This window comes from Lagenorhynchus albirostris, chromosome 15 (genome assembly GCF_949774975.1).
Source record: "Lagenorhynchus albirostris chromosome 15, mLagAlb1.1, whole genome shotgun sequence".
Taxonomy (NCBI): domain Eukaryota; kingdom Metazoa; phylum Chordata; class Mammalia; order Artiodactyla; family Delphinidae; genus Lagenorhynchus; species Lagenorhynchus albirostris.
Window position 1 is genome coordinate 16,556,869 of NC_083109.1, and position 25,385 is coordinate 16,582,253.

Here is a 25,385-nt window from a genome sequence, read left to right on the forward strand (position 1 = left end):
GTGTAACTGTTAACCGAAGCACCGCGCACCGAAACACCGTCGCACATCGCTCACAGACCTCCAGTGGGGCATGTACCGAGCCTCAGGGCAGGCGAGGCTTTACCCGGCCCCTCCCAGGGCGGCTCTAAGGATGCAAACATCACCACCAGGCAATCACCAGCGCGGAGCCCCGTACAGAGGAACGTGGGAGCTGGGACGCTCCCGGTACAGGTGAGCATGTTGAGGCCCAGAGGATGAAAGGAATTCCGCCGGGGACTCACAAGTGTTCTGCTGTCTGTTTCTTATCTAATCCTTACAACACCCCTGCCCAGGAGCAGCTGGGGAAACTGAGGCCGGACCCAGGAACCACCATTCTTTCCCTCGACTGGATTTTTGTTTTGTTTTGTTTTTTTCATTTTTCTCCTCTTTTCCATGTGCCTTTCCTTCAAGGAACCCTGCTGCTGACTCACTGAGTGCCGACCCCTCCTTGTCCCGCCTTATTAAGCCCGCCCCCATTTTTATCAAATGTGTGTGTCCAAGCATAGTGAGGAAATCTGGAAGAACAGACCCCATCATGTTTTCTTCTTTCTACATTTTTTCATTTTCTGATTCCTTTTTATGATGAGGTTTGAAAATGAGAAAATACAGTTGTGTGTTAAGGAAATACAGCAGTGCAGTTTTGGACCATGAGCTCTAATACAAGAATGAGGAGGTGGGGGGGGTGGAGGCATCCTCTGCCTTCTAGTTGCTAAGTGACCCTAGGCAAGTCCTTCCCCTGCCTGGGCCTCAGTCTCCCCATCTATTCAATCAGAAGAATGTGCTAGCTATTCTTCATCTCCAACCCCTACTCCACCCCACCTATTTTCCCACCCTGCTCTGTGCCCCAGAAGTTGGCCTCTGCGGTCTGCACCACCCAGACACACTTGCTGGCTGGCTTCTGGGTCCCAGAAGCTGGGAGGAGAGAGAAAAGGCAATATTTCTTCCCTGCTGGCTTCCTCCTTTGGGTCACATTTCTGGCGGTAGCTCAGCCCTCTCCGTGACTACAGCTCCTGCGGGGTGGCCCCTGCTTTATGTCTCCAGTTCTCAGTGGAACCCCTATCCCCTGCCCTTGTCCACCCACCCTCCCATTCTTCCCACTGTTGCTCTTCCATAGGACCCTGATGCCTGGGTTGGGTCCCTTTACCCACCATTTTTCCCCTCACTAAATCCACCTGAATTGGATTCCGTTCCCTGCTGGAACCTCAAGTAACACAAGGAGTTGGTTAGTCTATGCAGCAAGTATAAATTTCCCAGACCACATCCCCGGTATAAGAAACCTATTTCCCTATTTCTTCATATTTAAACTCATTCTAGCTTTTAAGCTCCCATTTCCACTGAAGGTAGGGAAACAAAGTGCAAACATTAAACAGAACAGCCACTTCACTCCACTCCTCTTTCAGTAAATGCCCCTTGTCTTCAGGTTTCACGGGCGCACTCCAAGCCAGAGCCCAGAGGCAAGGTGGGGAGGCGTCACATGCCGCACCAGCACCTGGGAGAGTTGTCGGGCTGGGAGTGGCGCTCAGCCCTCACTGGGCTCTGAGTCGGGGTCCCCCTGATTCCTGTTGCTGCAGGAACTACAGTTCGGCCAAGGCCCCTGATAATTCCTGAGACCCTGAGGCCCACTCAGGACAGCATACACACTCAGCCACATGCACACCCTCTCTGGGGGCTTGAGGACTCTAGCCTGCCCCTCGATGCTGTGCTGGAGTCGCTGGCCTCACTGATGCTGTCCTCAGGCCGCTGCATTTCTACACTTCCCTCGGCCACTCTGCTCCACCAGTCGGGCGCCATATTGGGCTTCTCTATGAGGCCTTCCCTACAACATTAACTGGGGTTGACTTGGAGGATGGGATGCTGGACACATTCTCGGGAGCCCAGTAATTCTAAACCCTAACCACAGCCCCTCCATCTGGTCCTTCCACACTCGCTAATTGAACTCATCTCCTTCAGGGCAGGAGAACATTCTTCATTGCCACCCGTTCTTCCCCACCCTGTGGTTTATGGTGTAAATTGTGTGCTCTGGGTCCCCTTGGCTTTGTGTGTGATATGCCAAGCCAAGCTTTGAGAACTAAAACAACAAGCGAACAGACACATTTCTCTCTCTCCTGCATCTGGCTCTTGGAATCAAGCACTTTGGAGCTCAAAACTCTAGAAGCTGACTCTCAGTTGCCCAGGCTTCTCAGGGATCCTCCCTCCCCTGGGGTCTCAGCCTCAAGGTCCACTCTTAGTAATAGGGATGATCTTCAATGTCACTTGTAGCTGTGACCAGCTCCAAATCATTCACTTACTCATTCAGTTAACAAATATTTCTTGGGTACTGTTAGGCACCAGGTGCTATGCTGGGCACTGGGAATACAGTAGAGAATTGAAACAGACACGATCCATGTCTTTGGGGAGCCTGGAGCCTCCTGGGGAAGGCAGGTGCTCATCAGAAGAGGGACAGTAATGAATGTAAAGTGACAACGGCATAAAGTGCTGTGAAGGAGAGGCACTGGGGCTACAAGGGCAAAGAATAGAGGAGTTCACCCTAGCAAGGAGTTCAGCGGGGGTTGAGCTCTGAAGGCGGTGTAGGAGCTTAACCACACAAAGAGAGGAAACCAGAGGTTCAAAGCAGGAGATGCCAAGGGCCCTTGGTGGCAGAGAGCACAGAGCCCGTGAGAGGCTGAGAAGAACAGAGAAGCAGAAACATGCTCCAGGCCCGGCTAGGTGTGCAGGGTCTTTTGGACACCTGAAGAATCCTAACTGTATATTTTTTTATTATTATTATTAAACCATAGGTGATTTATAATATTATATTAGTTTCAGGTGTACAACATAGCTATTCAAAATTTTTATAGATTATACTCTATGTAAAGTTAGTATAAAATATTGGCTACGTTCCCTGTGCTGTACAATATGTCCTTGCAGCTTAGTTATTTTATACATAGCAGTTTGTACCCCTTAATCCTCTACCCCTATCTTTCCCCTCCCCCATATCTTAATAGCAGTGGGAAGCAGCGGGGTGGGGGGTGGCACTGTATCTGGATTTCTAGATATTCCCTGTGAGTCTGGTGTAGACAGAGGTCAGAGGGGAGGTGGGGAGACTAGTTAGGAGACCTTAGACCAGAGCAGAGACAATAGTCCCTAGAAGTAGTGCAGTGGTGACGGGATGAAGAAATCTGGATGGATTCAAAAGTTGCCCCGAAGTTAAGAGTGGTGGGACTTGGTGATGGATTCGACATGGGTGGGGTGGGGGGGAGGAGTGAGGGAAAGAAAGATTAGGGTCCCTATTCTGCAGGAGTGGATAGAAGTGGACAGGTGATGGCATGGTCGGCTGAGACGGGAACTCTGACACAGGACCAGGTAGGGCAGGAAGGTTGTTTTTAGACGGTTTGGGGCAGGCTAGGCGTGAGGGTCCCATGAGATGTCCAAGGGGAGGCGCCAATTAGCAAAGTGGATTTGTGGGTTTGCACTCAGCAGGTGGTTTGGATCTTGGTGAGCTGTCTGCACACAGACAGGAAGAGTGAGAAGAGCAGAGCCCCGAGGACTCCCGCGTTCAATGGCCTGGTGGCAGAGGATAAGACTGAAGAACCCAAACGGCGAATTTAAGCGTAAGGTAGAAACAGTACAAAGAAAATAGAAACTAACAACCAGAATGCGTGACAACCAGAATGCAAAAATGCAGGGCTGCCTACAGATAATGAGGCATGAAACCCATTCCCAATTATCAGAAATAAGTATTAAAGCTGGAGATACACAGTACGTTAAAATAATTTATTATGAATAACAATGATCATAATCATCTGCCTGTAAATAAGTATTGAAGCTGGAGATACACAGTACGTTAAAATAATTTGTTATGAATAACAATGATCATAATCATCTGCCTGTAAAAATCCCAAATAATTTCCCCCTAAAATGAGAGATAAGAGAGGAAGGAAAAGCATATGATGGGAAATCAAGATTTCTGTATTTAAGATAACCTCTGGTATAGTAAAAACAAGAGGTATGACTTCTAACCCACCCAAGGAAACTAACTGGAGAAAGCATGGCTTGTTAGAAACAAAATGACAGAAGTAAACCAAACATAATAGGTGACACAATAAATGTGCACAGATTAAATTCATCCAAGACGTAGATTGGATCCCAAACCCAAATCCAAATTGTTAGGCTTCAAAGTGAGGTTTTCCTGATATTTGATGGAAGACCCAGGAATACAAACCCTGCGCTGGAGGACCCAGGAATACCAATACCAAACGACCCCTTCTCATGAAGTTCCCGAGAGACAGACTCTCCAAAAACAAAAGAAAATCGAAAACAAGTTTCCACATTATTATGCTTAGGCTTGAGCCCTAACAAGGACAAGGGCACCAGTTCCTGGGTTGCCAGATACAGCAAGTAAAAATACAGGATGCCCATTTACATTTGATTTCAGATGACACCAAAGAATTCTTTATTTTTTAGTTTTTAAAATAAAAATGATATTTGCCTTGGAGAAATATAGGTCACACAAGAAATGACAAAACAAAAACAACAACAACAAAATAAAACCCAAAAAACTGACATGTTATATGATAGATCATCTCCAGGCACAACAGCATTTATTAATGGATATTAAAAAGTAATTTTATTATTTTTGTCTGCTCTTTCCCCAGCTTTAACTACTTGTTTTTGGAAGCTTGAGTTTCTAAGAAAATTCCACAGCTATCCCAGCCCCTACGATGTGACTGAGGTTAAAATCCCATTCCCGCCATAGGGAAATACATTTCTATCCTCGGGGATTCTGAGCTAGACCTTAGGAAGTTAAAAAAAAACAAAAGGTGCTTTCCTTAGGATCCTTCTAACATGGGGAAAATGCAGCCACTGTGCATTGAAACATGATCCAGTTTGGATTCCTAAGTATATTTCCAGCCTAAGCATGTCCCATGCAATATTTGGGACCTACTTGAGCTAAAAAGGGGTCATTATTTGAAATTCAAGTTTAACTGGGTGGCCTGTATTTTATGTAGGCACCCATCATGCCATAGCAGGTATATTAGAAAATGAGATCCAGGAAAGAGGGAGATGCCACCCACCCAGCCACGTAAAGGGGAACGTGGACTAGCAGGTGACCTTCCCACTAGTAAAACCGGGCTCACCGGGCTTCCCTGGTGGCGCAGTGGTTGAGAGTCCGCCTGCCGATGCAGGGGACACGGGTTCGTGCCCCGGTCCGGGAAGATCCCACATGCCGCGGAGCGGCTGGGCCCGTGAGCCATGGCCGCTGAGCCTGCGCATCCGGAGCCTGTGCTCCGCAACGGGAGAGGCCACAACGGTGAGAGGCCCACGTACCGCTAAATAAATAGATAAATAAATAACGCGGGCTCACCAATCTGCAGTCTGGCCAGTGAGGTCGGTAACTCCTCCTGGGAAGAAGTCAGAGCGAGCAAAGGGCAGCAGCTTTCCCTCTCTGTCCTCAAATCAATGATGTGTACGAAAAGTCCACGTCCAGGGAAATGCCACATAAAGGTTCAAAGTGAAGAGATTTCCAGATGACCGGCAGTGGTATACAGACGCTTGCTGAAATGGTCAAAGGAAAAACACAGGAAAATCTATATGAGCATGTAAACCAGAAGGGAACCCAAACCACATGTTCACAGCCTCGTGGTGAAATGTAATAAGGGAGGGAAGGCCTGACTGTTGGTGAGCTGGGTGGAGCTCATACTGCCTCACAAGAGCTGAACTTTGAGAGCTGGTTATTAAACCATCGGTAGCTTGAACTTGGCCTTAGCAGGAATGTCTACACCACGGAAACTGGCAGATGCTACAAAGCAAGAAAAAACCAATTTGCGCTGTTGGTTAAACGTTTGTTGGATTGACGGCACCATAAGTCACCAAATAAAAGTGTCGGAAGTGGTCAGTGCCTCACCCTTATCCGTGGGACCTGTCAGCGTTCTCGCCAATCCACCTCCAGTCTCTGCACTTGGGGGATTCGGGTGGACGGGCTCTTGTTCCCAGAACTGCCCATACTTGGCAGGTTGGAAATGCCAAGGAAGCTACAAACCCTCCCACGATAGCCCTCAACAAATGAGTCTCTTGGAAGCTGGTGTACACATGTCCCAGGCCCCTCCCCCTTTGGCTGGGGTAATTCTGAGCTGTGTGCTTTACACCATTTCCCATAGTTTCCCCAAAGGCCTTCAGAAGGAGCGAGATGGCTTGATCACTCATACTGTTACCGAACGCAAGTCCATGTGCCTGACGCACAGTGAGGCAAAACAATACCAAATGTCAGAGTTTGGAGCAGAGAAAGGTTATTGCGGGGTCATGCAAGGAGATGGGTGGCTCACGCCTTAAAAACCCTGAACTCCCCAGAAGCTTTCAGCAAGTGAGGGAGAGGCGTGGTTAGTTGTTGCAAACTTCTTAGTGTCAGATCTTTTGTTCTTAAGGTCAGGTCACAGATGTTCCTGTAAACCTCCGGGAACAAAACAAATGTTATTCTCTGTGCTGACAAGAAAGGGCGAGGTCCCAAGGCTCAACTTTCACCCTCTGAGGTCCAGGCCCTGGCTAAGAGGAGGGGTCCCTGCACGGGCTGGGTTACCCTTCCAGGGAGGGTTCGTCCAGCACCCAGTCTGGGTCCTCCCGCCAGTGCCCAGGCCCGGGTGAGGAGGCAGATATCAGCTGGTGGCGCCCTCAGGGCCAGGTCCCCAGACCCCACCCAGCCGTCATCACTGAGGGAGCCAGGTGCCCAGGACCCAGCCAGCCCTCGGGCTTTTCATTTAAACTGGAGCGAATCATTTGTATAGGATCGATAGGAATACATGTGGTAGCAGATACCCATCAGGTGAATTCCCAGCTCACAGCAATTGCCCTTCTTTGAGGAATGCCCCAATACAGAGGTGGACCTGAAGTAATGATGTGCAGTGTCCTTGCAACTTAACCCTAGTGGGAGACAGCTGATCTACGCTGTACCAATTTTTGAAACTTGAACGGAGAGACTGAAGCTGGTTGAAGCTGTTACCTTAATGGCAGTGTCCATATACTCCAGTTACTGAGAGCTCCATGGACCTCACGAGACCCATGGGGACCACCACCGCCATGAGGTCGAGGAGGTGGGGAGGGGGGAGGGGTTCACCGCTGCTTCAAGGCCTGGGCCTGGCAGTGGGTGGCCATGGCGAGGGCTCTAGAGCTCTGCGGGACACAGCCCCAGCCAGTCCCCGGGCCCCCCAGATCACCCGCCAGCCCCAAGGCCAAAGGGCCTGGAGAGCCCCAGGAGAGCGCAGGGAGGACCCCTGCGAGCTGACTGTTGGGAGCGGGACTCCGACTGCCTCCCTCAGGGTCTTGAGACAACAGTCTCATGCTAACGGCTGCAAGCCCCCCACCCCACCCCTATTACAATCCTTTAAACTTCGTAAATCTTTACTCGTTTCCATAAATGTTTTTCTAAATATGATCTTTGCTTGATTCTTCTTGGTATGGAAAGATATGCTCAAGGAAGTTTTAGAAAGTATAGAGACTATACTGCTACAATTTTTTTTTTTTTTTTTTTTTTGGCGGTACGCGGGCCTCTCACTGCTGTGGCCTCTCCCGTTGCGGAGCACAGGCTCCGGACGCGCAGGCTCAGTGGCCATGGCTCACGGGCCCAGCCGCTCCGCGGCATGTGGGATCTTCCCAGACTGGGGCACGCACCCGCGTCCCCTGCATCGGCAGGTGGACTCTTAACCACTGCGCCACCAGGGAAGCCCCCGCTACAATTTTTGCCTCATTCTTTTTCACCATCTGCATGTGAGTGTACGTACAAATGTATGTCACTTCCCCAACCATACCTGCCCTTCCTGAATAAGCTACTTGCACTTGAATCCTTGTCTCAGGCTCTGCTTCTAGGAGAACCCAGGTGAAGACAGTCACATCCCTGGTAGAACACCATGAAACTGGCGAGCTCCAAGCAGCAGGGAGCACGGAAGCAAATCCACAGGGCACCTGTTGGGGACTAATGCTCAGTGTTGAAGTGACCCCTGGGGAGGTGTGGGAGGGCTGGCTTGTGGCACCCGGGGCCATGGCCCCACGTCACATCCCCATCACTGATGTTGGAATGAGGCCTGAGTTGCTCCTGGGGCCAAGTGTGGAAAGGGGGTCTGGCTGACTTCAGGCTGCTAGAGCAGAGAGACTCTTAGGCACAGATTCTTGATCTTGAATGTTCAGTCTCCAGAATTATGAGGAAATGAACCTCTGTTGTTTCAGCCACCCAGTCTGTGGTATTTTATTATGGCAATCTGAGTTGACATGCATTCTCCATTGAACCCTCCAAATTAACTAGTGTACCATATATATTAATTATTCTCTTTGTTTTATTTTTTTTGGCCACACCACAGGGCATGTGGGATCTCAGTTCCAGAACCAGTGATGGAACCCATGCTCCCTGCAGTGGAAACATGGAGTCCCAACCACTGGACCACCAGGGAAGCTCCAGTAATGTGAAAACTCTTCTCTGCAGCTTTGGCTAAATTTCCTTTGCTTTTCTTTCTTTCCTCCCTCCCTCCTTCCTTCCCTCCTTCCTTTCCTTCTCTCTTTCTTTCTTCCTTCTTTTCTTTCTTCCTTTCTTTCTTTCTTTTCTTTCTTCCTTTCTTTTTCTTTCTTTCTCTCTCTTTTTTTGTATCCTCTCTCTCACTTGCTTCCTGGCCCCTCCCTTTAGTGGGCTTTTACAAGTCTAGGTGTCTTATAGCAATTTACAAGTAGCTGAGCCTTAGATTTACCAGTTCTACTGATGTTTATGTTTTCTGTCTCATTAATTTTTACCTTTACTTTTAATTCTCTCCCTAGGTTTATCTTGTTGCTTATTCTCTAGCTTCTTGAGTTGGATCCTTCATCAAGTTTCAGTCTTCCCCGTTTAACAACACAAACATTTAGAGCCCTGGGAGTACTCGTTTACATTCCATGGGCTTTGCTATGTGAAGTTCCGATTGTCATTATGTTCTGAATGGCCTGTAATTGCAGTTTTGTTCCCTTCTTTGATTTGAGTTACTTAGGAATAAATTTCCAACTGGTTTAATTTTCTTTCTGTTTACCCTTTTGTTTTCAATTTCTGTTTTTTTTTTTTTATTGCTTTGTGGTCAGATAATGTGGCTGGAAAAAAACTGCTTGTTAGTACCTCGGAGGTTGTCTTTGTGGCTTAGAATGGCATCTGTTTCTGTCAGTTCTTTACAGATGCTTGAATGAAGTGTCTTTTCTGTTTGTATTTATTTATGACACTGAACTTATTTTCTCCAAGCTGACATTCCTTGGAGCATGGGTCCTGCATGTAGCTCTGGTGATCCCAGTGCCACCAGCATGGACCCAGAAGTCCTCAGGCAGAACCACCACGGACCTTGCCCCGCTCAGTGTCTCCTGAGTGCAGCCTTTTCTCCCAACACCTCATACCACCTCGAGCAGCTAGTTTTCCATGGAACGTATTTCAGAAAATCCTGTTTTAAGGTTTTCTCTATTTCTTGAGGATCAGCTATTTATGAAGGGTCATGGGACAGGCATACCTCGTTTTTAGGGCACTTTGCTTTATTGCATTTTTTACCAGTGGAAAGTTTGTGACAACCCTGCATCGAGCAAGTCTATTGGCATCATTTTTCCAAGAGCATTTGCTTACTTCATGTCTCTGTGTAACGTTTTGGCCATTTTGGCAATATTTCAAACTTTTAAATTATTATTATACGGGTTATGGTGATCTGTGTTATCAGTGATCTTTGATGTTACTATTATAAAAATATTACGACTCCCTGAAGGCCGAGATGATGGTTAGAATTCTTTAGCCATAAAGTACTTTTAAATTAAAGTATGCAGGGACTTCCCTGGTGGTGCAGTGGTTGAGAGTCCGCCTGCCGATGCGGGAGACACGGGTTCGTGCCCCGGTCCGGGAGGATCCCACATGCCGCGGAGCGGCTGGGCCCGTGAGCCATGGCCGCTGAGCCTGCGTGTCCGGAGCCTGTGCTCCGCAACGGGAGAGGCCACAACAGTGAGAGGCCCGCGTACCACAAAAAAAAAAAAAAAAAAAGTATGTAGATTGTTGCTTTAGACATAATTGTGTGACTATTGCACACTATAGTGTAAACCTAACAAGGGAAAGTTCGGGGCAGGCGGGTGGGTAGGAAGCACCCCATCACTATATGATCTTCCTCCAGGGATGCTTGGAAGGGGATGCTGGCACTGGGAGAGAAGCTGGCCTGAATGTCATCAGAAGTCTCTCCGAGGGAATTCCCTGGAGGTCCCTCCAGGGAATGGAGGACTCCGTGCTTCCACTGCAGGGGGCAGATGTTCGATCCCTGGTCAGGGAAATAAGATGCTGCATGCTGCGCAGCACAGCCAAAATAAATAAACAAACAAACAAAAAAAGAATTCTCTCCAAGCCTGAAGGATTCGGATTCATAGTGACTCTGATTCTCCATCCCACCCCCTAATGATAATTGCTGACTTGGCTGGCCAAGACACACAAGTTTTCATCTTCAGGAAACATTGTTTCTGCACATTCTATGACCTCTTCTCCATGCCTGCTTTTCCAGCTGTTGGCAGCATCTCTCAAGATGATCAGAGTGGGAAGGGAGGGAGAGAAAGCAGATCTGACCTCGCTTGCTTTATTAGTCTCTGACATGCACAGGCCTGAGAACTGCTGCCCAGACAGGTGTGTCTGCATCCCTCTCTCCCCTCCTGTTGCCATGGTGAGTGACCTGTCAGGTCCCAGGCATGAAGTAGATGCTTGGAGAAGGCTGCAGGCTGGAGGACCATTCAAGACGTCTGTTAAAAACATTAACAAGCCAGGCCTTCCCTCCCTCTGTAATGGATTAAATGTTAGCCTGCCCCGCTAATGGGTCCTTGGCCACAAAGAAACCTACAACAGCTAATGCCCTGTTCCTCATTATGTGGATTTCAGTGACAGAAGAAATGCTTTCATTATCATCTCCATTAGCAGACTTACAGATGCTTGAATCACTTGAGTCTGGGCCACCCCTGGTCACAAGCATGAAAGAGGCCATGGGACTGGGAACAAAAAAACATTGTCAACATCATCAACAAACACCATCCTGGGCTTTGGGGACACATCAGAGCAGATGCTGAACCACTAGTTAGCTCCCAGTAGGGCCAAGAGTTCCTTCAATACTGGGTTGCAGGCTTAGAGGAAATGGGCTGTCACGTAAATGGTGTCGAAGTTACAATTTACCAAGGACTCCTTCTCAGCAAAGTATACCAGGAGCCATGCTTGTGTATAGGACATTCAAGTTGGTGGTGGGATACAGCAAGCATGACTCTGCAGGTCTCTCATTCCTCACAGGGGACAGCTTAGCTTCGTTGGAGACACTAGGATTCCCATCAGTGCAGAGTAAGGTCCTGGCCAGAACCCAGGAAGCCCCCAGTGAGCACTGGTTGAGCGTTTTTCACCAAGTCTGAGCTAGGACTTTGGGTTTTCTCTCTTGGGGAGAAGGCATGCTCTGTATGTGTGGAGAAAAGTGAAAAAAATACTGGTGACAAAAAGAACAGAATGGGGACATTCTTAGGACTCTTGTCAAAGTTCCTATTCGCCTCCTTCTGTGCATATGACAGGCCTGTAGTTCCTCAACCCCTGAAGTTAGGTGTGGCCATGAAACTCACTTTGGACAATGAAATGTCAGTAGAATGAGCATTTATCATTTCAGTGGAAGTAAAAGAATAAGGTAGAAGCGATAATTGAAGAGACAATGCCTGACCATTTTCCAAAACAAATGAAAGACACTAATCCATAGATTCCTGAGGTCCAACCAACAAATAAAAGGAAAGAATAAATAAAAAGAAATCCACAGGTCGACATCGTAGTGAAACTGTAGGAAAACCAAAGATAAAGAAAAGTTCTTTGAAACAGACCTATGAAAAGACATAGATTCACTTCAAAAAAAGTGAGGTAACCATGGGATTCTGAATTCTTAACCACAGGATAGAAGTTAGAAAGAAACTGGGCTCTGCTTCAACATGAAGAAAGAAAATAGCACAACTACTCTCAGCAAAAATAACTTCGAGAAGGAGGGTGAAATAAATACACTTTCAGACAAACGAAATCGAAAGTGTTTGTCAAGAGGAAATTCTTAAAAAAGAAAACTTTGAGCAGAAACAAAGTGATCCCACGTGGTGAGTCTGAGATGCAAAAGCAGATAGAAGTAAATGTGAGCACAAGTGTAAACAAACCAGCAATACCATCTTGTGACGCTTCCTTTAAAATTAGGCTGAAATACAGGGAACATAACATAATAAGTCAGGAGGGAAGCAAATGAAGGAAAAGCCCTGTATTATCCAGGAAGAAGGGAATACTTATCAACTTTAAGCCTTGATAAGTTATCTATAAATGTTTTCATTGTAGAGTAACCACGAAATGATTAGTTCTACAATGCATAACTTACAAAATAGTGAAAGAAATGGGAAGGTTTTTTTTAACGTCTATTTAAAATAAGGGAAGAAAGGAGAAAAAAAATAACCAAAGAGTAAACTAGGGAGCACAAAATAAGATGGTAGGTTTAAACCCAAATATATCAGAAATTATATTAAACATGTAGGTTTAAAGACAGGTAAATAATAAATTAGGAGTTTGGGATTAGCAGATACAAATTATTATATATAAAATAGATAAACAACAAGGTCTCACTGTATAGCACAGAGAACTATAGTCAATATCCTGTAATAAACCATAATGGAAAAGAATATATATATATATATATATTCAGATATATATATATCTGAATCACTTTGCTGTACACCAGAAACTAACACAATATTATAAATCAACTATACTTCAATTTAAGAAAAAGACAACAGTTTTGAATGGCAGCTTCCCCCAAGCCCACCTTGTCCCTTGAAAGCGATGGGCAACAAGCAGCCTCTTTCTGATGACACACGCTGCCCATTGTGACTGTCCGTGACTGCCCCGAGACATCACATAGTTTGAGTCAGAGGCAAGGGCGGGCTGCCACATACCTTCTTCACCTGCCTGAGGGGCTGCTGTGGTTTGGGCTCTTGCATCTGTTTTGTGTGGTTCTTCTGTCTCATGTGCCATTTGATGACTGTCTGCTCTCTGTGCAGCTGCTCCTAATAGCCCCTTGTCCTTCTTCAACCCACCGCTCGTGGTCTCAAAGAGCAGGGAGCACAGGTTGTTCTGACATGCGCCAACAGAGCTCCAAGGGCCAACGCTGGCAGAGGACTGCTCCGTCTTTCTTACCAAAGGGCTTTTCCACGAAGGACGTTTCATTCTGACTCCGGGCATCGGACTCCTCTGCTTCAAGAACTATTTCCCATGGAGCCAGAAGCCTTACAAATTTGCCCTTACAACCCTCAACACCGAATCCCACTCAGAAGATTTCAATACCACCTGGCATCATGCAGGAGAAAGAACCCCAAAAAAGCTAAAAAGATGGCCAGCTGCAAATACAACGCCTGCCACGTGTTCCCCATCAAAAAGCTGGAGGAGCATGAGGCTGCCTGTGTCAACAGAAGCACAGTGGAGGAAGAGGACAGCTTGAGCCCTCTGAAGTTCAGCCTTCCAAGTTCAGAGCAGAACGGAAACACCCCTCCAGTGTCCCGCTGGCTCCCCAACTCTGATGTCTGGAATGTAGATAGCACGAATTCCCACCCCATGTTTGTCCTTAAGACTTTTGTTCCCCAAAAGCTTACTTGTGAAATCGACGCGAGAGAGTCAGAGAGAGAGGACCACACCCCATCCCTGACCCCCCCGCCAGAAGATCATCAGACCAGGAGAGTAAACCGCCAGCCGCAGAAAGGAGATGCAGGCGTCTTAAATGCATGAAAGGAGATGCAACTCACCAGAATAAAAGGCATACAAAGTCAACTACAGTGGGATGCTCCTTTTTACCTAACAGATAGGTTTAATAACACTCTGCTGACAAAAATGGGACAAAATGGGCACTTTCATAACATTGGTAAGAGAACGTAAGTTGGTAAACTTCGCTGGAGGGCAATTTGACAATAGCTATAAAAATTATCAACGTGATGGAGCAATTCTACTTCTGGGTTTTCATCCTGTAATATATTCACACATGTGGACAATGAGGTAAGAACAAGGGTATTCATGGCAGCATCATGTGTAGCAGCAAAAGGTCCGAACTGATCTAAATATCCGTTGGGAGTATTTGATGAAATAAATTATGGTGCCGCCAGGTGATGAAATAGTATGCTGCCGTGAAAAAAGAGCGAGGACACTCTTTCGTAAGACGTGGAAAGGCTAAGACATGTTGTTTAACTCAGAGACGAGCACACTTTTTCTATAAAAGGCCAGAGAGTAAATATTTCAGGCTTTGCGAGTCATATGGTCTCTGTCACAACTATTCAGCTCTGCCTTGGTAACATGACAGCAGCCACAGGAAATATGTAGACCACGAACAGAACTGTTTACAGAAACCGGTGATGGGCTGGATTTGGCCTGTGGTCTGTTGTATGCCAAGCCCTACTGCAACTGATCAAAGCCAAGTCCATGTCACTGTTTTTGTAGATTTGTGGAAGAGGACTGTGTAAGGATGTGCTTGTACTTGCATAGAATTTCTCTTCAAGGGTACATTAGTACAGGGGTCTTCCCACAAAGCCTGAAATGTTCACTGTCTGGGCTTCCCTGGTGGCGCAGTGGTTGAGAGTCCGCCTGCCGATACAGAGGACACAGGTTCGTGCCCCGGTCTGGGAAGATCCCACATGCCGCAGAGCGGCTGGGCCCGTGAGCCACGGCCGCTGAGCCTGCGCGTCTGGGGCCTGTGCTCCGCAACGGGAGAGGCCACAACAGTGAGAGGCCCGTGTACCGCAAAAAAAAAAAAAAAAATGTTCACTGTCTGATCCCTTACAGAAAATATGTGCTGCCCTCTTCCCTAACGTCAGCTGCCCCAGGGAAGACAACTAGGTGATTGCAGGACAGGGAAGAGAGAGTTTTTACCTATAGTAACTTTTATATATGAACACACTTGAATGCATCATCTGGTCAAAAAATTAAAATACACATTTTTTCTAAAACAGCAAAAGACTTAAATCTTTTGAAATTTTTCAGAAGGAAGTCTTAACTGCTAAGTTTTTTTTAAGTACTCATAACTTTGTCACCCCTGGCCCCTTCAACTGGTTCTACAAAGTGTTACATAAAGATTTCTTCTTGGAAAAAAAGAGAAGTTCTGGGTGTTGGCCCTTGAAATTCCATGGTTAATAAAATGCTTGGACTAGAGAACTGCCACATAGGAAGTAGGTGAAATAAGAAAGTGGTGTGTAGGGCATATAGCTGCAAACTATAGGTCACCAAGACCAGGAGGGGTTCCCTGGTGGCGCAGTGGTTGAGAGTCTGCCTGCCGATGCAGGGGACATGGGTTCGTGCCCCGGTCCAGGAAGATCCCACATGCCGCGGAGCGGCTGGGCCCGTGAGCCATGGCTGCTGAGACTGCGCGTCTGGAGCCTGTGCTCCGCAACGGGAGAGGCCACAACAGTGAGAGGCCCACGTACCGCAAAAAAAAAAAAAAAAAAAAAAAACAAGACCAGGAAAAAAAGAGTAATTTGGTTTGGGGAATGAATAAAACAAACTGGTCATGAGTTAGTTATTGTTGGAGCTGAGTAAAGAATACATTTTACATTCTCTCTACTTTTATATAAATGTGTTTATTTTACTATTTTACTATTCTCTATTTTTATATGAATTTGAAATCTTACATAATAAAAATAGTTTAAAATATATTTTAATATATTTACAATATATTTTAATATAAAGATATATCATACAATATTATATATTTTATATAAATTACATATATTATCTATTTTAATAAAAAGTTTTAAAAATACATATATAAATTTGAAATCTTCCATAATAAAAATAGTTTTAAAATATATTTTAATATATTTTTATAATATATTTACTATTATATCTAATATATAAAATATATTAGATATATTATACAAATATATATTGGGGGAGGGATAAATTCAGAGTTTGGGATTGGCAGATACAAATTATTATACATAAAATAGATAAACAGCAAGGTCCTACTGTATAGCACAGGGAACTATATTCAATATCTTATAATAAACTATAATGGAAAAGAATATGAAAAAGAATATATATATATATATATATATATATATATATATATATATATAAAACTGAATCACTTTGCGGTATACCAGAAGCTAACACAATATTGTAAATCAACTATACTTCAATTTTTAAAAATTTAAGCATATATATATTATCTTATATATTATGTACAAATGTATATTATATATTATTACAAATGTATATTATATATTATATTTTTAATTAAGAGGTTTAAATATATAAATATATATTTATATGCAATATATATTTTAAATATATATTATAGAAGATTTCAAATTTATATAAAAATAAGAGAGATAGTAAGATAAACTATATATGCATGTATATAGTGTATGTGTATATATATATATACTGAATGCAATGTGGTATCCTGGGTTGGATTCTGGAACAGAAAAAGATATTAGTGGAAAACCTGGTGAAATACAAATAAAGCCTGTAGTTTAGTTAACAGCATTCTACTGATGTGAATTTCTTAGTTTTGCTGAGTGCTTCCCTGGTGGCGCGGTGGTTGAGAATCCGCCTGCCGATGCAGGCGACACGGGTTCGAGCCCTGGTCCGGGAAGATCCCACATGCCGCGGAACAACTAAGCCCATGAGCCACAACTACTGAGCCTGCGCTCTAGGGCCCGCGAGCCACAACTACTGAAGCCCATGCGCCTAGAGGTGGTGCTCTGCAACAAGAGAAGCCACCGCAAGGAGAAGCCCGCGCACCGCAACGAAGACTGGCCCCCGCTCGCCGCAACGAGAGAAAAACTGGCATGTGGCAACGAAGACCCAGGGCAGCCAAAAATAAATAAATTAAAAAAACACTTGTTAGCGAGCGGTGACAGTGACCACAGCAAGCCAGTGCTGGGCTGGTGCCAGTGACGGAATCAGAGCTGAATGGGCTGGGGAAAGGTAGGACCCGCAGCCCTGGATAGCGGGCGAACTTTCCAATCTCACGTTTGAGGCTTCCTGGCAAAGGAGGAGCCTGGCAGAAAAGCCATGTGCTCAGGCAGAGGGGGCTCTGGCACAGCAGAGGAAGGAGGAAAGAAAGGGCGGCGACCCTGGGGCAGGCGCCTTGTCCCAGGCACAATCCTGAGGGGAAGGTACTTTTATTTCCAATATACAGACGTGAAAAGTGTCTCAAAGAAGCTCATTAACTTGCCTTGGTTCACAAAGCTAGTAAGTGGCAAGTGGCCTGATGAAATTGAACCGATCCGCAGCAGCTCTACTCCTAAATTTGTAGAAACCAGAAATATGTACGTGAGTTTGCCAAAAGATGTGGACAGCTGTTCACAGCAGCACTATTTATAATGCCAACCTGAAAACACTCCACCTGTCCTTCAGGAGAAACAGGCGTAGTATGGAAATGTCCCACGATGAAACACAATACAGTCATGAGAATGAACCAACTATAACTACCCAGTCAGCACGGGTAGTTTCACATAAAGCGAAATTCAGTTTACACAATGTTGTTTTGGAAAAAGCAAGATAAATCGATGGTGTTTGAATTCAGGATGGTGGTTACCCTTGGCGGGGTAGGGAGGGGGGTTCTGGGGTGCTGGTCATGGTCTATTTCTCAATCACCATACTGGTTACCTGAGTGTGTTCACTCTGTGAAAATTCATCCAGCTGATCACTTGGGATCTGTGTATTGTCCTGTATGTTGAAATTCCATGGAAAGTCTTGAGAAACTGAACCTATACCTAACGTAGATGCTTTCTCTACTGTTTCTGATTCCCTGGCTACGAAACAGACGGTTACACGAAACAGGGCACTAAAGTGCTGGCCTTAACTGGGCTCAAGTCCTGACTTGACCACGTTCTAGTACCTTCTGCTCAGAACAGTCAACTGAAACATGGACACTATCTTCTCGTTTGCAGGGTTCTTGCAGAAAGCAATGAGAAAGCATTTTGTAATAACATCGTAAGCCCATGTTTTCTGAGCCCCAAGTGTGTGCCTGTGTTCTACCCAACCCCTTCAACAACTCTGGAAGGTTAAGGGTTCTCCCATTTTATAGCCAAGAACTCCAAGGCTCAGAGCAGGAAAGAGCCAGGCTGGGATTCACATCCAGGTCTGTCTGATCCAAAGTCAGAGCTTTATCCATGGCTACCAGGAAACCCCTGGAAAGCTTGCCAGGCGTCCTGGGTAACAATCAAGACACAGGCATCGTCACAATGGCTCTGGATTCCGGAATCCTTCCTCCCACTTATTTCCAACAAAGTTCCTGGTCTCCTAAGTTCCTCCTCCACGCTGTTGAGCCCACCGTGCACTGTTCATTTCCTCAGGGTTCTTTAGCTGACACAAGCTACCTTCCTATTGGCTAGTTATTGTCACATTAATGCTGTGTAACAAACCACTCCAACATTCAGTGGCTTCAAACAACGTTCTTATCATGTGTCATTTGGGGGTTGGCTAATCTAGGTCCACAGAAAAAAGCAGAAAAAAGGGACACCGCCACCAGTGCCTGCAGACCTCACGTTTTTTCCCAGTGCCTAACACTGACAGAATTGATGATATGCTTGACAAGAAAAGGCAAATTTCAACACATTTCGAAGATTTGAAGTCACAGAGACTCTGCTCCCTGAACACAGAAGAATTAAGCTAGGAATCAACACTAAAAAACCATGAAGGCTTCCCTACTCGTCTAGTCCTAGCTGCCCTAGGCTTCCCTCTTGGCCACATCACATCATGGCAGGATGAGGTATCAATTAGCACCTACAGGGTACCAGGCCTGCTACTCAGGGAGAAGGACATCCCCCATGCCTTTCTGAAGAGCATTTGAGACTCAGGCTCTGGACCTGTCCTTGTCAGACTGTCCCGTTCATTACGTACTACAACCCAAATACCTATAGATCAGCCCTAGTTAATATACAAAACAGCGTCCTGACCAGCTTGAGACCACTGGTCTGTATCAGTGAAAAGTGCGATTTTCAACTCACATCGAAACTCAGCTTTAGTTGCTCTCAAACACATCCAGCCAAGGGTGGAAACATAAAATCTATCTTAGAGGGGGTTAAATCACTGTCATTACTGCATCAGAGCCTTGGTGATCTCTGGAAATAGCTGGAACATAGAAAATCTTCTCACTGGGGTCTGCTGAGAAAGTGGCTCATTCAAGCAATCATACTCCCAAGCTTATCCTGGCCTATCGGCTACCTGTCCTGAGAGCCTGATTTCTCCACCAACCAGCTTTCCTATTGCTTTTGATATTACAAGGGGGACATTTTTTTCTCTGGGTAAAGCATCGTTATCTTCGCAATTGCTGTCCAACAACGGAGCTGGCTGCCAAGTAAGAGCCACCTCTCCCCTTCAGTGGACGAGTTCAAGCAAAGGCCAGACAACTGCTTGATGATGGATGCTGAAGAAGGGGCCTGAAAATCAGAAAAATGCTTCAAAGACCTACCAAGCACTTCAAGAAACTTCTATGGCTCACTTTACCTGCTGCTGCAAACACGCCAGTGGCCACCAGGTGGCGATAGAGTTGCACCATCCTTGCAAAGGCTTTAACAGCCCAGCTTGCCGGCGAGTACCCAAAACCTAATTGAAACAAAACATAAACTCAAAATAGGAAAAAAAATAGGAATGCCATACGATCCATCATCACTCTCACTACTGGGCATTTAGATTGGCACCTCGGCTCCTTGCTGGCTATTTCCCTCTTGCTTGTCACTCCGGCCTGGAAAACACCGGGCTCCGGCTGAGCTGGGATACTCAAGTTCCCCAGGCTACAGGCCCCGCTGGAGCACTGTGGTCCCCAATCTCATGGTCAAACCACAAGCGGGGCCCTCAGCACCCTTGCGGTGGCACCCAATCCACCCTTCCCAAGTGGGCTCTTCCCTCCCTGTCCACACGGTGGACAGACCTTCCCTCAAACCTACCTCTTAGCAGACAGCCCAGCCCCCATGCTATTGCTCCTCTGCTGTTTTTTTTTCGGAGCCCCTGTTGCCTCTGGCATGTTATATATAGATCTGTCTGCCCTCTCTAGAGTCTAAGCTCCAGAAGAGTAAGGTTGTTTGGGGGGTGGAGTCGGGTGGGGTATTTTTCTTTTTTTTTTTGCTCTCGTATCCTCAACACCAGAAAGAACCATGCCTCATCCGAAGCCGGGGGTGGGGGGCGGGGAGGCAGTGGTTGGAGGGACCCTGGATGCGTGTTTATTTCAGGCACAAAGCAGAGAACAGTCCCAGGGCAAGCTAACAGGTCTGCAGTGACTGCAGCCACCTTGCTTGGGGGACAGGTAAGAGCCTCAGGGTAAAGCCCCAGTGGGTGGGGAGGACAGTGGGGAGGGCGTCGCTGGGCAGACGCCCCTGGCAGGTTGCAGGCCAGTCCACTGTGAATCACCCCCAGGAGCTTATGATGACCCCGGTGGGGGGAATCCCAAGTGGTCCCCAGGCACGCTGCATCTGGGTCTGACGTGGGTGTTCCACACAGTATGACCTCCTAGAGACAAAGGTACCCCCCTGCCCCCACCCTCACTGCAGGGCAGGTCACCCATCAATGCCAACAGCCCTGTGGGGAGCAGTCAGTGACAGCGCCTGGGTCACCAGAGGAAGGGATTTGGAGGTGGGCAAAGGGGCGTCTGGGCCAAGAAATCAGCAAATGCACAGGGGTGTGAAGCTGGCATGGCCCAGCCATGGGATTGGCTGGAGTGTCCAGCTCAGCCACGTGGGCAGGAAGCGGGTGGGAAAGGTAGAGGCCCGTCACGGGTGTCAAACGGGGACCAGGACGCAGCCAGGCTCAAACCAGGCTTGGCTACGTGTGACCGACGGGGGCTGCCTGGGGAGGGCTCAAAGCCGAGTCACAGAACCCTGTGTGCAGCCGACAGGACAGGGCTGTGTCAGTCAGGCAGACTTGAACCCTGGCGTCCTAACTCCCAGTCCTCTCTTTAGAGGCTGGGGACCCCAGGCAAGAGGACCTGCCACCAGGTCTCCCTTGGGAACCAGAGGCACTGAAGCAGGGTGTGGATACTGGGCTGCCCAGACAGATGCCGTCCTGCGGTGAACTGAGACCGCAGCCCCCGGGGATGGTCACATGCCCTGTCCGATGGACCCCACTGCTGAAAACATCACTCCCTGATTTAGACCCCTCTAAATCAGACACATGCCCCTCTTCAGTCCCCAGGGACTCTTCCCGGCCACCAGTCAAGTGCCACAGTCTGTGCACTGGGCCATGACCAGGGTCCAGAGCCCAGGCTGGAACTGCTGCCTTGGCCGTGGGAAGTTAGGGCCACCGTGGCCAGAAGGTTCTGCCCAGCTGCCGGTCACTCCTTGTTTACCAGCCTGATCTGGGGGTGGGGCTCATCACAGGCCACTTCAGCCAACCACCACCCACAGCAAGGGCCAACCACTGCCCCACCCCTTCCCCAAGTCCTCAGAGCTCTAAGAAACACCCACTGGGTACAGAGAAAACTGCCTCCAGCACATTGGGTCCCTGGGGGCAACAGGGTCAGGAGACCCAGGCCTGGGCTGTGCAGACAAGGTTGTACTCTGAGGATGAGGGCCCCGGTCCCCGCATCCCTCAGGGCCCTAAGGACAGTCACCAGGGAAGCACTGTCACCAGGGAAGCACGAGCAGGATCCAGGAGGAAGGTGGGGTCCAGAGCACAGGAGAAAAACAACTTTTATTCTTTCAAGAAAATGTAACAACTGGTTGAAGGAAGGAGCACGCTGGCCACATCCCCTGTCCTAAGCAGGGGTCTGAGATGAGGCCAGGCCTGACCAGGGCTTGGGAGAAGCTAACGGGGCTCCTTGTGGCACCGGGGGGAGGGCTGGGCCAGCTCAGAGGTGGGACTTTGTTCTGTTAGCACCAGGAATCGCCCGCAGCTGTAGCCGGACTTGGAGACAGGACAGTGGGTGGCCCTGCTCTGTCTCCACCTGAGCAGTCTGGGGAGGGGCCGGCGGCAGAAGGCTCCCTGCAGGCGGTCATCTTTGTGTGATTCTCAAATTCACAGCCTAGACTCGGCCCCCCAGCCCCCTGTAAACATGAGAATGGGCTCGTGACTGCCAAGCCCCTAAGACAAGATGAGGGTCCGAGATGTGTGGCTGGGCTTTAGGCGGCCCAGGAGCTGCCGGGCTTTCTCCTGCATGAAGAGCTGGTCCCTGGTCCCCCCGCAGGCCACCATCTTCCAGGCACTGGTCATCTGGGAGGAGGCAAAAGGGTTACCATCCAGGCAGGGGCAGCGTGCTCCCAGGGAAGCCTGGCGACTCTGGTCGGGGAGGGGTGGGGACATTTCTATGACGCTCCCTCCCTCTAGAAGCCACAACTCTTTCTGTGCTCACTGCACCTTCCTGGTGGACCTGGGGAAGTCACTCCCATCTCTGGGAGTCCTCAGATGTAGAGCAAGGAGGCTAGACCAGGACACAAGCCCCCGCACCCCCACCCCTACTACGCGGCACCAGCCTCCGCATGAGGAAAAGCTACAGCCACGCAGGCTGGTGAGGAGCAGAGAGGTGTTGACCTGTGCAGATGGTGAGAGGAGCAGGCAGGGCACACCTGCCTTCAAGGACAGAAGTCACAGAGACAATGTCTTAATTACGAGTGAGGCCACATCATGAAGGGGGGGCTTAGTGGAGGGCGTGGTCTCTAGTACACAAGATTCCCTGAGGGAGTGACGTCTGGACAGAGATGTGAAGCCTAGGTTAATCAGGAAGAGGCAAAGCCTGTGCAAAGGCCCTGAGGTGTGAAGCGCACAGAGCAAGGGTCCGAGGAGGATGCACTCACAGGGGCAGGAGTTAGAAAGTGGCCTCGGGGCTTCTGGGCCGCCGGCTTCTCGGACTTGGCCTGCAGGAAGCCCTCGTTGAGCAGGCTGCTGTCCTCTCTGCTGCCCGACGGGGTGAGGCCAGAGGAGCCTGGTGGGATGTTGGTTGGCTGAAACCAAAACCAAATCGAAGGCTCAAGGTTTTGCCATGAGCTCTTTGTGGGAAGGAGAAAACAAAACAGGCACATTCCAGCACCACCACCTCTGCTGGGATCTTGGGCAGGATATTCCTTCTCTAAGCCTCAGTCTCTTCTTCCAGATGGAAATTCATTTAAAGATTCAGTAGAAAAACAGCTGTAAAGTACCTGTTTCAGAGCCTGGCACCTAGTAAACGCCCAATAATGCTGGTGCCTTTCTACATGAATCTGGTTCCTCCCCGTCCCAGGTGGAGACGAAGATGCTCCAGCTTCTCCTGGGACCAGAAACACCCACAGAGGTGCCGGCGTCGACTAGAACTCACTGGGAGCTGCACAAAGCACCCCAGGACTCCCGGACAGGCCTTTACCCTCCTAACAGCCTACGGGGCTCAGTGCCCTCATTACAGGCAAGAACCTGAGGCTCAGGGACCTAAGAGATGCCAGAGACCAGAGCCCGGTGTCAGGACTCACCCTAGGCCTCCCACTCCACCTCCTCTGCTCTTAACCACTTGCCCTAACTTTTTCTCTTTCTGCTGATTATTCTACCTGCCCAAGGCGATGCCGGTTGGTCTGGCTGGCGGGCACTGAGTCCCCAGCTGGCGGGGATGCCTGGCCAAAGGGAGGTTTGTCTGCACGGGCTACGAGAGCAGCAGGCGCACCTGCAGGAGCTGGTCAGGCAATGCTGTCTCATGAGCTCTGCCACAGCCCTCACTGTCGGCTACCAGCGGAAGACGGGCTCACCCCACTGTCTGCTGCAAGGGATCACTAGCATGGCATGGTTTCTGGGGCCCAGGCTCTGTGTAGGCAGCAGCCCCCTTGCTGGAGGTTGGCCTGGGAACTGGGAAGCACCCATGCCAGAGCTGAGGTGCCCCAATCCCCTGGCTATGCCCTGAGGCACGTCACCAACCCTCTCCTGGGTCACCCTCGGGAGCAGAACGCAAGGGAAGGCGCTGGGGACTCAGAAACCACGGCTGTCAAACAGGTTCTAGCAAAGCAACTCTTGCCAAACAAACCTTTCTGTGAAAGACACAAGCAGGGCTGTCTGGACTGCCTGGGGGGTGGTGCCCAGCTGCCCCCTCCCTGCTGAGCCCAGCTGCCCCCTCCCTGCTGAGCCCGGCACGTGGAAGCCCAGCCCGAGAATCACCGGACTCCACCTCCAGGGTCCTCTCCAGGCTAAAGGGCTCAAGAGGCGAAGGCCCCCAGGGAGACTCCGTCCCCCCAGCCTCCTGCAGCTCGGGTGGGGAGTAGCAGGTGGCCTCACAGGGTGGCTTCTCTCCCAGACCCCTTACCAAAGGCAGAGCCTTGGGCAGCGTGGACATCATCAGCTTCACGTCCTCATCCACAATGTCGAGGGCCAGGGACTTGCGGACTTTCTTGATGGGGCTTCGCCGCAGCTGGGGGAGGAGGAGGTGCTTAGGGCAGGCGTTTGGATTCCCCCGGGTCACCACCAGCGCCTGATGACGCCTGCCCCAGCTGCCCTGGTCACAGAACCAGGCCCTGGTGCAGGGGAGTCCTCGAGCACGCCCGGCTGGCGAGGATTTTCTGGGGGCGGTGGGGGAGACTGGGACACTTTGGCCCTGCTGCAGACTCTGCCCACAGAGCAGACTGCCCGGCCAGATGCTCAGTGTTGGTACTGAGGACACCAACGCCACCCTCCACCCAACCTCATCCCCAAAGGGACCAAGCGCAGCCCCCAAGTCTCTACTGCACGAAACGCTCCCCTAAACAGCCAAGTTACAGTTAAAACACCTACCTGCCGGTGAGTGACACGGAGATGTGGGACCCCACAGGACACAGGCTGTTAAAGGAATGCTCAGCCCCACCCCCGCACTTCCTATAAGCAGGCCAGGGGTCAGCTCCAATGCCAGGGAGGGGCTCTGAGAGTAGTACTCACCCCCCAACCCAGCACTGTGCCCCAGACAGGTGCCACCGCGGCTCAGAACCACCTTCGGACACAGAGAGGCCACGGAGGGTCCCGGCCATGCTCTACATACACGCCCAGGGGCCCAGCCCAGTGGGTCCCTCCCAGCCTGGCCACCCACGTTCCCACCCACCCTCCACCCCGGCACACTCCCGTCTTCCCTGCCCCCAGGAGGGCACAGAAAGGGGCACAAAGACAGAGGGGACATGGAGCCACCTGCTGCTGGGAAACCCCACGTGCCCGGCGGCGGGAGAGCTTGCCCAGTACGGCCCGGCCCTGCCCAGAGCAGCTCCCCACCTCACCGGAGCCCGCTGTCCCCCACCTGCTCACGCAGCCAGGACACCTAGCTGGCTCCATACGAAGGATTTCCCTTGAGATCCTCTTTGTGCCCTTTCTACCCCCGTAACACCGTATGTATTGAGGCACTAGGGTGTTTGCCGTTTCCACCCATTGCACTCCTGGAGGGAGCGACCACTCTGGGTCTTGCTTACTATTCTGACGACCACCCCCAGCCCAGAGC

At 49.1% G+C, this 25,385-nt stretch overlaps 2 protein-coding genes across 5 annotated transcripts in view; one reads left to right on the top strand and one right to left on the bottom strand.

Moving 5' to 3' along the window:
• The first annotated feature begins 13,267 nt into the window (after positions 1-13,267).
• Positions 13,268-13,733, top strand: GTSF1L (gametocyte specific factor 1 like). Its single transcript, XM_060125170.1, is given in 2 exon segments — positions 13,268-13,678; positions 13,680-13,733. Coding segments are annotated over 2 exon segments (465 nt in total).
• A 7,918-nt stretch (positions 13,734-21,651) lies between these two features.
• MYBL2 (MYB proto-oncogene like 2) overlaps positions 21,652-25,385 on the bottom strand; it is a 33,927-nt gene continuing 30,193 nt past the window's right edge. For all 4 annotated transcript variants that reach the window (XM_060124861.1, XM_060124859.1, XM_060124858.1 and 1 more), the window contains 3 exons: positions 24,234-24,338; positions 22,771-22,917; positions 21,652-22,189 (listed from right to left, as the gene is read on the bottom strand). In XM_060124861.1, coding sequence (XP_059980844.1) covers positions 22,061-22,189; positions 22,771-22,917; positions 24,234-24,338 — 381 coding nt within the window. In that variant the 3' untranslated portion in view covers positions 21,652-22,060. The remainder of the gene's footprint in view (positions 22,190-22,770; positions 22,918-24,233; positions 24,339-25,385) is intronic.